General features: G+C 43.0%; 1 protein-coding gene across 5 annotated transcripts in view; it reads right to left on the bottom strand.

Annotated features, from left to right (window-relative positions):
• ZDHHC14 (zDHHC palmitoyltransferase 14) overlaps positions 1-15233 on the bottom strand; it is a 173172-nt gene that overhangs the window by 29017 nt on the left and 128922 nt on the right. For 4 of the 5 annotated variants that reach the window (XM_090041975.1, XM_090041992.1, XM_090041967.1 and 1 more), the window contains exon 4: positions 8064-8201. The exons of the other annotated variant lie outside the window; for it this stretch is intronic. In XM_090041975.1, the coding sequence (XP_089898101.1) occupies positions 8064-8201 (138 nt within the window). The remainder of the gene's footprint in view (positions 1-8063; positions 8202-15233) is intronic. 5 annotated transcript variants of the gene reach the window in all.

Genomic DNA, 15233 nt, shown 5'->3' with positions numbered 1-15233 from the left:
CCTTTGGTCTTGGAAACATGATAAAAATAAACACTGTGCTACAGCCCAGGTTCTCAGTGGCTCCTTGTTTACTCTAGGAGCCAAGGAACCAAGTACAGTTCTCTAGTCTTGGGACATCTTGAATAGCACCTCCTAACCCCATCTAATCTAGAGCAAACTGACAATCAGTCCATCTTAGGACAGGTCCACTAGCAGAAATTAGGGGTGCAGTGACAGAGATTTTTTGGGCTGATGCTGACGGCCAATTTTAAGGAGCCAAATCAGCCAATACTGATCTGATTGATGATATGCAGCCAGGTAGCATGGAGAGCAGCGTCTGGCTACTAAGTCTGTTGGGAGGGAAGGGGTGGAGGGGTGCAGATTGAGGCCCCTGCAGTGAGGGAGGGAGTGAGGCTGGGGCTGTGGTTGGGGCAGGGGTTGCACAGCCAGGGCGGAGTGGAGTGGGGTGCAGGCAGAGCTGTGAGTGGCTCATCCAGGGGGCGCGGGGAGGGGGCAGTGTGTACTCCTGGATCTGCATGCGGGGCAAGGGCAGGCTGCTGCTGTGAGATGGGGCAAGGGCAGCACCAGGCTCTTCCTGGTGGGGGGCTGGGTGGAGGTGATGCTGGGGGCGGGGGGGTCAGGGGACTACAGTGAATTTTGGGGTGGCTGCAGCCTGCCCCCATAACCCCTCCTCCCAGTGCCACCACTGCCTGCCCTGAGCACAGCCTGGTCCAGCCCCCTGTGGGGAAGAGTTCAGCACAGCCTCAGCCCCAGCAGCCCACCTTCACCCCCCACATAGATCCAGAGGCAAATGCCCCCCCATGCTCTCCTGGGTGCACACTGCAGTGGGAACCACCCCCTCCCTCCACGCCCCCAGATGAGCCACTTGCAGCTCTGTCCCATGCGCCATCCCAGCTGTGCAATGCCTGTCCCTGCCCCAGCCCCACTCCCTCCCTCACCACTAGGGCCTTCATCTGAGCCCCCGCAAGCCCCTTCTTTTGCAACAGACTTACCAGCCAGACCTGGCTGTTCTCCACACTGCTAGGCTGCGCTCCTGGCCACCTGTGTGCTGCACTGAGGCTGTGCACATGCACAGGGCATGTATCAATGACATTAATTGGCCATGTTAGCCAAAAAGAACACTGATTGTCAATACTGTCGTTTTTCCTTCTATTGGTGCTGATGCAATATGGGACCAATGTGTCTGTGCACCTCTGGCAGTGAAAAACCTGATGATGCATGCTTTGGCCACACCCTTGCCCAGAGGTTCCACATCAGCTCTTCACCCATTGGTGAGTCCACACTGTATATCAGGCCCTCTTACTGCTCTTATGCGGTTCAGGTATATAATGCAGATGATGTGCATTTAATAAACTGGTCTTTGCAGAACCTCTCATTTTTATGGCATCATTCAATCCTGATATATTTAATACCTTATTAACCTCCCTAGGAAGAAAATTCCCCTTCCTAACCTAATCTGTGCTTCTGAGAAGAAAAGAAATCTAGATGCATCAAAACTGGCTTTTTTACATAGGCAGTCTTGCCATAAGCCAGAATGGTATTTTACAGTGGTTGCCATTAAAAAGGGAAAACTTACTTCCATTTTATATCTGATTCTTTATATTTATTGCAGGATTCTCACACATGGGTCTTAGATTCACAGTATAAACTGGTGAAATTCCCCTAAATTCCCCGGATTTGGGGTCCTTAAAGACAGTGGTGGCAAGAAAATGTAAAAGCTACATTGTAGTGGTGGTCATATGTTGCTTTACCAGGAAAGATTCATCAAACTATATAAACCAATCACCAAAACAAGATGGTTGAAACAAGTGGTCCCCCCAAAAGAGATTAATAAATATAAAAATAAATCCTAATGTGGAGAAGGCTTTGAGAACAAGCAAAGATAATTGGGTTGGTGGGGATTAGAAAGAGAAAAATTTGGCAAGATGTCATTTTCAGAGAAACTAAAGTATACAGCAGTTCTCTTTTTTCCCCCAAAGATGCTATTTGTGCAGGATTCTAGCTCTTGAGAATTAAAAAGCTCAGGAGGATGCCCCCAAAAGAAAGAGACCATCATTAGATGCAGGGGTAGCAGTGGACATAGTCTTCCTGGACTTCCGACGCTGTCTCTCACGCCATTCTCATCAAGAAACTGGGGGACTATGGTGCCGATGCCCACACAGTCAAATGGGTCGCCAACTGGCTGGAGAGCCACACGCAGAGGGTGGTGGTGGATGGGTCCTTCTCGACCTGGAAGGACGTGGGCAGTGGGGTTCCGCAGGGCTCGATTCTCAGGCCCGCACTGTTCAACATCTTCATCAGTGACTTGGACGAGGGGGTGGAAAGCACCCTGTTCAAGTTTGCTGATGACACTAATATGTGGGGGGATGTGGGCACGCTAGAAGGAAGCAACAGACTACAATTGGACCTAGACAGGTACAAGGGTGGGCAGATGAGAATAGGATGGGATTCAACACAGACAAGTGCAAAGTGATGCACCTCGGGAGGAACAACCGGCACCATACCTACAGGTTGCGGAACTCCCCTCTTGTCAGCACAGAGGCAGAAAAGGATCTTGGAGTCATCGATTCCAAGATGAACATGGGCCGGCAGTGTGGGAATGCAGTCAGGAAGGCCAACCATACCTTGTCATGCATCCACAGATGCATCTCAAGCAGGTCCAAGGAGGTGATTCTCCCCCTCTATGCGGCACTGGTCAGGCCGCAGTTGGAGTACTGCATCCAGTTCTGGGCGCCGCACTTCAAGAGGGATGTGGACAGCATGGAGAGGGTCCAGAGGAGGGCCACTCACATGATCAGGGGACAGCAGGGCAGGCCCTATGAGGAGAAGCTATGGGACCCGAACCTGTTCAGCCTCCATAAGAGAAGGCTGAGAGGGGATCTAGTGGCTTGTTATAAACTAGTCTGAGGGGATCAGAAGGCACTGGGGGAGTCCCTGTTCCCCCAAGCACTGCCAGGAGTGACCAGGAATAACAGTCACAAGCTGGCGGAGGGTAGATTTAGGCTGGATATCAGGAGGCGCTACTTCATGGTCAGGGCAGCTAGGATCTGGAACCAACTTCCAAGAGAAGTGGTGCAGGCTCCTACCCTGGGGGTGTTTAAGAGGAGGTTAGATGAACACCCTTGCTGGGGTCGTTTGACCCCAGTACTCTTTCCTGCCATGGCAGGGGGTCGGACTAGATGATCTACTCAGGTCCCTTCCGACCCTAGAAACTATGAAAACTATTGTAACAGACAGGAAGAATCAAGCTCATGCTCATGGTTTTTTGCTGTTGTTATTGTTTTTTACAGAAAAATGAGCATAAGATACAATTCTGAAAAACATAATGGATGATTGCTTGTAGGATGTATAAAAACAAGCTTCATAGATCTGACCCAAACTAAGAACACTCTAGGTCCTCAAAAATACCTTGGACTTCTGTTCTTTAAAAACAGTTTAACAGGACAAACAAATTTGCCCCTTACGTAGTAAACATATAGAGGACCCATGTGACTTCCTTGTACACTCCTATGAATGAAATCCTATGGTTCAGGCAATTGAGACTGGAAAGGACAGAAAAACTGGGGCTGACAGGCTCAGTTAACTAGAAATACAATGGTACCTTTGGAGGGCATCTCAGATAAGTTATTCTTGTAAGTTATTTTTAGATAAACACCTTATTCTTATAAAATTTGTAAAGTATGATAAATCACCATAGCCTTAAAACTAGTTCACTACGAAAATGATCTTCAGTGAGAGAAGCCTGCTCTTATTGGTACTGGGTGGCTTAGAAAGGAGCTTTCATTAGCTGTACTAAGACTACATCATTATTCTGTAACACTACTATTCTTCAATTATAGGTTTCAAAGACCAAAGGTCCATCCACCAAGTACCACACAAAAGGTTAGAGACTCCATCGATTAGTTCTCAGCCTGAACATAACAGAATGGACCAAGGTGGATTCTATTTTTATATCAGACTCATTTAAGAGAAAGTGGTAGCCAGTTAATTTATGCATATCTTCTGTCAGTCGCCTCCCATAAGGCTAAAAGCAGAAAAACTTAAGCCACCAACTCAAAAACAGTGTTTTTACTTAGCTTTTGTCAGCAGACAATATAAAAAATGCTACACTTCCAGACTGGGATGGATTTAGGTGTCATGGCTCAATAACTAGACCCTACCTTGTCCTGATGGGAACAACTTTGGCAATTTTGAAAACATCTACAAACCAAAACTGACTAAGTCATTATGAACCTTCTAAAATCAATGATAATCTCATCTGAATTTTGCTAGGGTTATTGAAAGACATACAGAAACCTACTTCCACATATGAAGAAAAAAACCTCTTTGTAACATGGTTTTCACAACCCCTTGATCAGAAAATTGAGCCAGTTCTTGTTTGCACGAATGATAGAGAACCACATCTACTGTGCTGTATCATCAATAATGAATCGCTGTGTCCAGTTCATCACTATAGGACACAAGAGGCTTCTTATCATAGATTTCCCAAGGTAGTTGACATAGCCTACTCCAGGAATGAACAAGATAGGGTCCACAGAGCTCTCCACAGATCTGGAAACTTGGCCGCATGGCAAGTCATGGCAGCATTAATTACCACAGCTAATGGAGCTGCAACAATTAATGCAGCTGATGCTTATCTTGCCACAAAATTTCTGGACTGTTGGGGAGTTCTGTGAGCTGAATCCAGGGATGGAGCTGTGTCATCTGGCCCATGGGGCCAGATATTCGGCAGTGCGAGGAGCAGCACCTGCAGCAAGTCTGAGAACCACAGAAATTAAAACTGTTACTGCCAAATTCCAGCCCCATGGTTCATATGACATGCTCTGGATGCAGCCTGTAGACTGGCTCAGGGACTCCACTGGTCTATACCATCAGCAGCTGGGTGTCCTGAAGAAAGAAGTTTATTTTCTGCTTTCATGTCTGTTTCATATAAAAAAACAAAACAGTGGCCTGATTCACTGTTTAAATCAGAATAATCTTCTGGAGTATCAAGTCTCTGAAGATGATCACCAAGTTCAAGACCACTCTGCTGAGCATGGGTGCGCAGTTAATATTTCTCATCCAGGGACAGAAGACCTCTGCAGAGAATATCCATGGTCACTACTATTTAGAAAAGACTGGTTTGGGATTTTGACTGTTCCTGGAACATCAGGCAAACTACAGTTATAGTCATAGTCATGAAACCCAACATCTGTAGCATGGCCCAAGCTGTCACTTTCTCTCTCTCATCCTTTCTACTAGACTGGCATTGTCCAGGATCTTGTCCCTGGATAGAAGTCTTTTTGTAGCATCACTGAGTGGCCTTCCTTTGTGTAAGACATTTTACATAAGAAACAGAACTAGCCTTAGAGCTGATGGATTCCTAATCACTGCAGTAAGACTAAATCCCAATGCAATGAGTTGGGGCTTTGAGAACTCTAAAGCAGAGATGCACTGAACCCAAATACGGAAGGATTCTGTGCCAAATACAAAGAATGGGATTAGGGAACTGAGGTTCCAGGAAACTACTCCCTATTCTTCCTTATTGGCCAAGTATCAGCTGAAGAGCTGCAGGGCTGCCAAAGTAAAATCAACCAGAAATTACTGGATGACAGGAGAAAGAAATATAGAAAGAGTACTTGACGGAGAATCACTGAGGGAGCTGAGGCTTCAGTTGAATTAAGTTTTACTATCACAGTCAAGTAAATGAGACCCCCACTGCATGAATGCTTCACAGATGACATCTTTAAAACAGGCAGCATTTAACATTTACTACAATATCTGCAACATGCAAGGTGTTATGTGCTGTTCAACCATAGACTGAGAAACAGTATCTCCCCTGATCTTAAACTAATTATCAAACTGGAGTAAATATTAACCTTTCAATGGTGACCACTGTAAAATGATAGTAAAGTGTTAAATTCACTTGCCATGCAGAAAGATCAAATACTGGAGTAAACTCAGTAATTTTACATGCTGGAAACTATGCAAAAAAACACTGCACTCTTTAGGGAGGGAAGGCAGTTAGTTCATATAAACACTGGATTTGCGCTGACAGGCAGGTTAGGATTTTCAACGTATTTTTATTATTGGCAAACCAGAGTTAGAGCAGGGCAAAAAATGTCTCCTTCTGGACCTAGGCATGCACGTACATGCTTGTGCACCTGTAAAGATTCAAAAGTTGTAATACTAAACAGTAAATAAAGCCTCTGTTTCAATGAGAAGACAAGATTATTTGGGGAGATGTGGTATCTTTTATTAGATCAATTAAATAGTTGGAAAAATTGTTCTTTGCAAGCTTTCGGGCACAAACACCCTTCTTCAGGTAGAACAGAAGCCAAAATGTAGGTCTGTGAAAATGCAAATGTGTGGCAGTGAGGATCAGAGGGGTAGAAGACAATAGGTGAGAGACAGGTGGGGGGGTAGAGGGGAATGTAGTGACAGCCGATCTCCGCAAGTATGGCAAAATCCAGTGCCCCATACGTTTCCCTTTCCCCCCACCCCCCGTCTCTCACCTATCATCTTCCATTCCTCTGATCCTCACTTCCATGTATTTGCATTTTTACAGACCTGCATTTGGGCTTCTATTCTACACAATTCACCAGCAGACTGTCTATATGCCTGGGTGTTTGTGACCAAAAGCTTCCAAAGAACATTTTTTCCAACTATTTAGTTAGTCTAATAAAAGATATCACATCTACCCAAAGAACCCTGTCTGCCTGTGTCCTTAGACCAACATGACTACAACCATCAACCTAAAGCTTTGTTCCAATAAATAATTTTTCCTATTTCAAGCTTATAAAATGTTTCTTTTGTACTTAAATTCTCAATTATGTTTGGTAATTTTAGAATTTCCATATGGGTTATTAATGCAGGCTCCCCAAATTTCAAACTGCTCTTGGATCTAGTCTGTGTTCTGAATTTCTAAACAGAAGGAACCCCAAGGAATACCTCCATACCTCCTCTACAGCACAGACTCAAGCAGGATTTCCTTTTGTTTCTTTCTTCCTTATTTCTTTTTTAAAAGAAAAAACAACTATTTTTTAAGGTTCAAGTAACTAAAAAAACAAAAGGCTAGCATATTTTTCAATAGAACAATTTCTGAACACAGCAATTAACAAAACAACTGTTTAACATGTTGGACCAAAAGCTGGAATTAATGCCTTGTATCATTTTGAAGCATAGTAAGCAGTGTACAGAAACCTCATCAAAAGCCTAAATTTTGGGAGTGACATCAGCTCAGTGTTAACCTGTATCATTATGAACGAGATATAGCATTAGTTAAAAAAATTCATAATGGAAGTGCATGAGAGCTTGAAAGACTCGTAAAGCCAAGTTATATCATCTTCTATCACCAGAAACTGTGACAAACATGTTATACCAGGATTAAAAGGATTTATTAGATATGGGGAAAACCAACAAACCAAAGAAAAACAAAACAACCCCCCAGCCAAACAATCCAGCATACAAATATGAAATTAATTGTAAAATCCATGATTATAAATCTGAGTAGTTTATCAAACATATCCCGTAATACATGGGAGATTCTTGAAATATGTCTATGCATATGACAGCAAAATATTAATGTTAAAAATAGGACTGAAGATGTAAAACTAAAGAGGAGAACAACAAAAGTTCAACCCTAAAAATAGTTCAACTCTACTGACAGTAAATTAATCTTGTTTGGACGAAGGCAGGTGAATCACTCTAATTGTTGGGAGAACACACCTAAAAAGTTCTTCTTTGTGCAAATGACATTATTGGCAATAAATTATTCTGGATATAAAACATTTGAGGTACTGTTCAAAGGAACTGTTCATAAGAGGACAGAAGGCAGAAAGAAAATTAAACATTGCATTAAGATTAAGCAAAGTGTTGCATCAACGATTAGAACAAATGGGTTCTGCTGTAGGAAGCATGGCAAGGGATTTCAGATTGTTACACTGTAGCAGTGGGGGCTCTGAAATTTCAGGGAAAGAGTTAAAAAATAAAAACCCTGAATGATCAAAAGATTAAAGTAAAAAAAAAGAAAGAAACTCAAGCAAATGGCTACATACATAATCTGATTTCACCAGCATACTTACGAAGGATGACGTGGGTGATAACGAATGCAAATATAAAGACTGTCAGAAAGGACAGAGATAAAATAAACATATAAAAAAATCTGTAGTTTCTTTTCCCCACACAGTTGCCTACCCAGGGACAGTGGTGATCAAACCGTTCTGAAATGAGAGGCAAAAAAAAAAAAAATGGAATACAATTAATAATATACTATTTTGCTTTAAAAACCCCCTGACTACTACTGCTAATTTCACAACTTAATTGGTATTTGCAAACTAATCGCAGAGATATCCTTAATAAATGAGAATGTTTTAATGCAATATTACAATTAAGATACTAACACACAACTAAGATGGTCTTCTGTTAATTGCATGAATTTATGCGTATAGCGTAACTGAACAAATATCTATATATATGTCTATATATATACACACATATATATATAGACATATATATATATATATATTTTACATAAAAGGGTGCCAGTTCCAATTATTACCTTTATTCTTCGATTCATTCTTTTTTGCATTTAAAACTATAGCCCTCATATTGCTATGGGTTTTTATTAGCATATGACAGGATTACGTATTTGAGACTTCCATGGGTCCTTCACCACACCACCTTACCATACTGGAAGATAAGGTATATTTTTCTTTTTTTGTTCCTGTTTGTGATGTTTTCTATCCCAGATCTGTTTTCCAGTTAGAACTGAAACTGCTACACTAAGGTTAAGTGCAGACAATCAGAAAGCCCAAGACTGAATCGATTCAATCTTCTCAGGTTAGTCTAAACTCTGTAGGCTGAACTGATAAGCAAGTGAACAAACATTCATTTTGATTCTGGAAATGCACCTACATGCCTGCAGTGGCTCAGGCCAGAAGCCAGGGCGGCTAGAGCACACCTCCCTGCTTGGCTGGAGCAGATAGCTTGGGCCAAGCCTAGCCCGCCCACATTGCAAATGTAGTTTAGAGGGGAGGTACAAAGGATCCTGGGATGCTGGGGGACAAAGTTAACTTGAATCTGGAGGAGATCTGGGAAAGAAATTAAATAAACCGATTTAACCTAAATCAGCTAAGTCCATCCATCCAGGTTTATCTTAAACTGGTTTTGGCCATTTTGAAAGAGGTTTATGTGTATTGAACTTCTTTTCTTACAAATCTGAACTAGTTTCTGATCCCAATGATTCTAGTTTTCTATTTAAACATTGCAAATTCTCTGATACTGCCCCCCCCACAAATTCTCTGATTAAAAAACCCCAAACCTGCATTTTTCTGCTATTAAAATGAAACACTGCTATATATATAGGTATCAATTTAACATGATGTTTTATTGATATATTTACTATTTTAAAACAATTTGGAAGCCCACTACTGCCTCAATCACTATACTAAAATAATTTCTAAACACCTATATGTTTTAGCATTTGATTTGGGGTTTTATTATGGAAAAATCAGAGCTTGCCTTGCCCCCTTTGTTCACCAGGATGCAAGTCCATCTGCGGCTGTTCCCCAGCTGCTTTGTGGTGCTGAGCAGCCCTGGTATGCCAGTTCCCGGCCTCTGCCCATACCATTGCCCTTCACTCCTAAGCCACAGGCCCTGCCCCCCCAGCCCTTCACCCCCGACTCACATCTCCCTGGCCCTGCTGGTGCCCCTCTCTCCCAATCCACAGCACCCCTGGCCCCCCAGGTCATGCTGGTGCTCCTCACTCCCAATCCACAACCTCCTGCCCTGCTGGTGTCCTGCACTTCTGACTCACAGCCTCCTGGCCCTGCCAGTGCCCCACAGTGCCAATCCATAGTCCTCCCACCCAGGGCCATGCTGGTGCCAAGCCACAACCCACTCAGCCCTGCTGATGCTCCTCACTCCCAACCTGCAGCCCCCTGCCCATTCCCCAGTCCTGCCAGATGGGGCTCCCAGCTGCCCCCATCCCACCCAGGCTGGAGTGTGGGGGCTCTGACTTGTGCACGACACAATGGAGGAGGGGAGGCCTATGGCACCCCCTGCCCAGGCCTGGGGCTCCTGTGCCACATCAGGTGGCCTGGATATGGCCCTCCACACCCCCCCACCCCAGGCAGCATCTCCCAGACACCCTATCCCAGCCCCAAGCAGCTCCTTTCAGGCTGGAAGGCTGCTAGTCTGCACAGGAAAACCAGCAGTTTCCCACAGTTTTCTCTTTAAAAGAAGAAAATCTGTGTTTTTCTGCAGCAATCTGAAAACCTGGATCCCTGCCAGGTTTATGTGCAACTTCTGTCCCTAACCTAAATCTACAAGCAAAGCAGCTGCAACAGACTGATGAAGCTACTTGTAACATTTCCTTTCACATTCTTCCCCTTATGTTTCTTAAGTCCTGTTTTTTTCAAACCTTTTCTTTTATTTGTGGGGGGCAATAACCTGGGGACTTTATTTTTCTTGTAAATAGCATGGTACCAGTAGATGTCTAAACGCTAAATTGCACCATTAACTCTAGCTGCATTTTTTTTTCTCACTAAGTCAGAAGTCCTTCTTGATTATGTCCTGGAAGGATTGGATTACAAAAGAGGGAGGACCGGGGGTGGGGTGGGGAGGGGGCAAGCTTCTGTGGCAGCGCTGGAACTGTGTTAGAACATGGGAGATAGAGAGAGGCTGAAGTTGTTTCCCAAGGCCACTGTAATGGAACTGTATGAACTCTGGAAGTCATCCATGTCAAACCAGGTTTCCCTCTGGGACTGTGTAACTTCAGAGTTTTAATGTTGTTTTTAATAATGACAAAAAGATTGTCAGGAAAAATCATTTTGTAACTGCTTCAGTGAGATTATGCTGATGTTAATGACAACATTTTAAATTTTAATGGAATCCAAGATCATAACGTAAGACAGATGCTTCTGTTTCCTCCCTGAGCACTCTGATCCCTATCCAAAGCTCACTGTATCTTCTCAAAGTTTTATGACTCGACTGACGTAAGCTACCAGACTATTTGTAGTTGTATAGGAAAGGCAAGTTATAAGTCTGAAGTGCTTAAATTCTGTGTTCAAAAAAAGTAACCCGCCAAACAAAAAAAACCAAACAAAAACAAAACAAAATTCCATCTGTCTAAACACATCAGTGTCCACAACTTTACCCTAAAGACCTACATGAGAGGTCTTTCTTGAAGAATGTATTTAGTATTATCTTGCTTTAAAGAAGGCTAAACAACATATGGTCCACATTTCTGAGTTTACTAAATTATTAGCTTTTTCAAGGTTTTTCAAGTCAGCTGTTTTTTATACTTCTGCTATAAATCTATTTCAAATTCCAGAGAGGCTATTTAAGGTAGCATTACTGACCTTTCTTGGGGATGAGAATCAGAAGTAGTGCTTTTATCTTTCCAACTACTGACAAGTATTTCAGGAGTCTCAGATGTTGGGTGGTGTTACAGTGCCACTCAGCAATGTTTCTGAAGTGAGGTGACACTCCATGGAAATAGCAGTGCTTCAAAACAATGCATTTTGCCTCACACAACTGACACATTATGCAGGCACTTGAGCAGTTAACACCACAAAGAAAAATATAATTTTGTAGTTTGGCATATAAAAGTCTGAAACCTTAAGGGCACAATCTTAAATTTTAGATTTTTAAAAGTACTTTCTCTAAAAGACAAAAACTCCATGCACCATCTCTGAAAGATGGCTTTTGTAAATATATTTTCATGCTCTCAAATATCAACATGACAGGATCAATACCACTGATTGGCATAATGTTCCAGTTTATAGCTATGTGGTCATAATGTATCAAACCTTAAACTTTGGGCTTCATAATGTGTGCATGCCACACCTTAGATTAGGTATCTAGGAGCAGATAGTTGAGCAAATAAACCATGAATTCCTAGCCAAAGTATCATCTAACATTTTTATCTCGCTTAGTTATTACCTCCCTTCTTTTAATCCTATGCCATTCTTTTTAAGAAAAAAAGCACTATCTTTCAGTTAAATAGCAATCCATCCATACTTACTGATGAAAAAAAGAGTAAACTGAAAAACAGTAAAAATGTATACTGAAATTTTGTTGTAACTTCAAATTTGAACCACGTTTAATAGAAAATTGGGAAGCACTGAAGTCTGCATGCGAGGGCGTGGAGTAAATGAATAAAAACAAGTTGTCCCCATCCCTTTTCTTTTTGAGACAGAGATAATGGAATGTGACACTAATGTGCTAAAAACACTACTAATATGGAAGGACTATTCCACCAATCAGAGGGTGAAGGCAAGAGAAGAATGTGAGGGCATTGCTTATTCTACAGCAGGGGTAGGCAAAATATGGCCCATGGACCAAACCTGGCCTGCCAGGCAATTTCACGTACCCTGTGAACACCCACCAATGAATTGTACCCTGCCCAGCCCTTCAGCCCGTGACGGTGGGAGCGAGGCACCGATGTATACGCCCCCACCAACATACCCTCTTGTACCTCACTCCCACCCTCATGAGTGAAAGGGCAGGGCTTCTGCTGCCACTGCTGCAGCGGCCCTGGGAGCAACTGCTTGGCCTACCTGGCATCCAGCTCACTCCGGGCAGCAAGTATAGAAGCAGTAGGAGTTGGGGGGGAGGTGCAGCTGGGTGGGAGCAGGGAGTAGGGGGCTGGGACTGGCAGCAGCATGGAACCTACACCCAGGGGGGTGGCAGGAGCATGGAGTTCAGCTGGGCAGGGTGTGAAGGAGGGTGGGGACCCCCCCACATAGCATGTAGCCCTTGCTGCCAGCAGCAGCAGGTGGGGGTGTTCATGGAGACTTGGGGTGTTTCAATATGGAGACCAGTGGGAAGGACACCTGTCAAGGGGCAGGGCTACCCATGAGGCCCTTGACAGCTCACCAAAACTCATTAAATGGCTCTCCAGCCAAAATAATTGCCTGCCCCTGCTCTACAGTGTAATGTCTAATGCCTAATAGGCATTAATGAACCACCAGTGCGTCCACATTCACATTTGTGAGATCATACTGAGATTTTACGGATATCCACAGAAGCAAGAAAATGGCAGCTAGCAAGATTGCAAGCAGCCAGCTCAAGCTGACATAACTCTTTTACCTTAGAAGACCATATCCTCTTTAAAGGTTTGCTTTGAAGCTTAGCCCCTCATATGCCCTTTAGAAGTAGTAAATTGTTGTCTTTCTTACTTGGATAAAGGGTCAAAGACATCCTTGCAGCATTATTTACATCAGTCTCAAAATATGGGTTAGTGTAACAGAGTATAAGTAGCATATTTATGCACATACTATAGAAAGGTAGTATAAGAGTGATGTATCATCAACTTTCTAGATACCACAATCCATATCCAGGATGGCATCCTACAAACCACTATATACAGAAAACCCACAGACCACCACCATATCTATGTCTGCAAGATCAGTAATCATCCTAAGCACACCAGAAAAAGGCCCTCAGATACCACCACATCTGCTCGGAGAACACTCGTAACATTCACCTAACCAGTCTCAATTCTGCCTCAAGGACACTTCAGTAAAAAAACCAGACTATACATTTGAAAGAGCTCTCCAAATACCCCACGGTAACCTGCTACCGTACAAAAAGAAAACCTCCTATGACTGCACACCACTGGTGGTCATCTACCGCCCTATACTGGAACCAATAAGAATAATCAAACAGCATCTCTTGACAAAGATTGGTCCTTAAGAAAAATATTCCTGGCTTGGCTTTCAAACAAACCCCTCACTTTGCCCAGCTCAACATCAAAAGCACTGCCCAACAATGAAACACAGCTTTGCCTTGGCAAGAAACACTTAACCTGTCAGTACATCTCCACTGCCACTACTATCAACACCTACAAAAAAACCCATCAGAATCCATGGTTCCTATAAATGTGTTCCCAAAATGTGTTGTATCTGACCCAATGTACCAAGTGCCCTCATGGCATCTATGTGGGTGAAACTAAATTGCAACTACGCACCAGAATGAACTCTCACAGAAAAAATAAAGGACAGAGATATACACACAATTACGAGCACAATTCTCACTGAATGACCACTCCCTTTCTGACCTCCGTATGCTCAAAGGAAGTCTACTTAATACCTCTAAAAGGTGAACTCAGGAACAAAAATTCATAAGCTGACTGGACACTCAGAACCAAGGACTAGACATTGATATTGGGTTTATGGAACATTACATTTTATCTAACTCCTGAATTGTTTCCACACAAGGGAGATAAGAATGACCCTCTTCCCTTTTGATAGGCCTTGATCTCCTGTAGTCAGCTCCTTAGAAAAATCACTATAAGGAAATCTTTGCCTCTCTACTATATACAAGTAACTTTAAGATCAATATCCAAAAAATGCAGCATTTTGGAAAGTCCTTAATTACTTTGCTTTAATCATAACAGCCTTTGAGATAGCTTTGATTATATATGGAACCAAAAGTCACAGCCACTGAAAAACAAATGTCATCTCAGGCAAAAATAAAAACTTCAGTGAGTTTGTTAGTATTTTTCATGGGAAAGCCCACAAGTCTTGATGGACCAAATTCAAAGTGAATACAAAGTGTTAAATAAGTTATGTGTCTCAGAGTGGCTGTATGTTAGTGTGTAGGAGTAAAGGCTAGTGTAAAATACACACTGGGGGGCCACAAGAAGGTGTAAGGTTAAAGAAGACATTTCTCTTTTAAAGTTATTATTTCTCAGACCTTTTCTGTTAGAGTGTTGTTACAGGTTACCTTCCAGACACATTGAAGGCTGTTAAGATGGGAGTGTCTGTGCACTAAGGCAGGAAAAAATGAGCTAACTCCCCTCTGAGTATCTCAGAGATAGTCTTCTTCCCTGTTCTTGGGCAGCTCATGCTGCAAACAACTTAGACGAGAGGTTCTAAGACTGTGGTCTGCAGACGACCACTGGTCCGTGAGGTCCATTCAGGTGGTCCAAAGAATGGCTGCAGAACAGTCGAGAATATCTGTACTTGTAAAGTAAGACTACTGATATTAAAATATGAGTTGTGTGCTTTGATTTGTAGAATGAAAAAGGGTTTTTTTAAGTGGTCCGCCAAGACTCTCAGCAATTTTCAAGTGGTCTGTGAAAAAAAAGAAAAAGTTTGAGAACCACTGACTTAGACTATTCCGCAGGGGCAGGACGAGTTGGGGGCAGTCCTTCAGCATCCTAGGAGGCACTGCTCCCAGCCACATAGATACCTCTCTAACATGTACTGCTGTGACCTGCCCCTGGAGGGCTCACAAGCAGGGGT

This window comes from Crocodylus siamensis, chromosome 1 (assembly GCF_052110815.1).
Source record: "Crocodylus siamensis isolate JL-2025a chromosome 1, ASM5211081v1, whole genome shotgun sequence".
NCBI lineage: Eukaryota > Metazoa > Chordata > Crocodylia > Crocodylidae > Crocodylus > Crocodylus siamensis.
The sequence above is the reverse complement of the archived record's forward strand: the minus strand, read 5'-3'. Positions and strand labels throughout refer to the sequence as shown.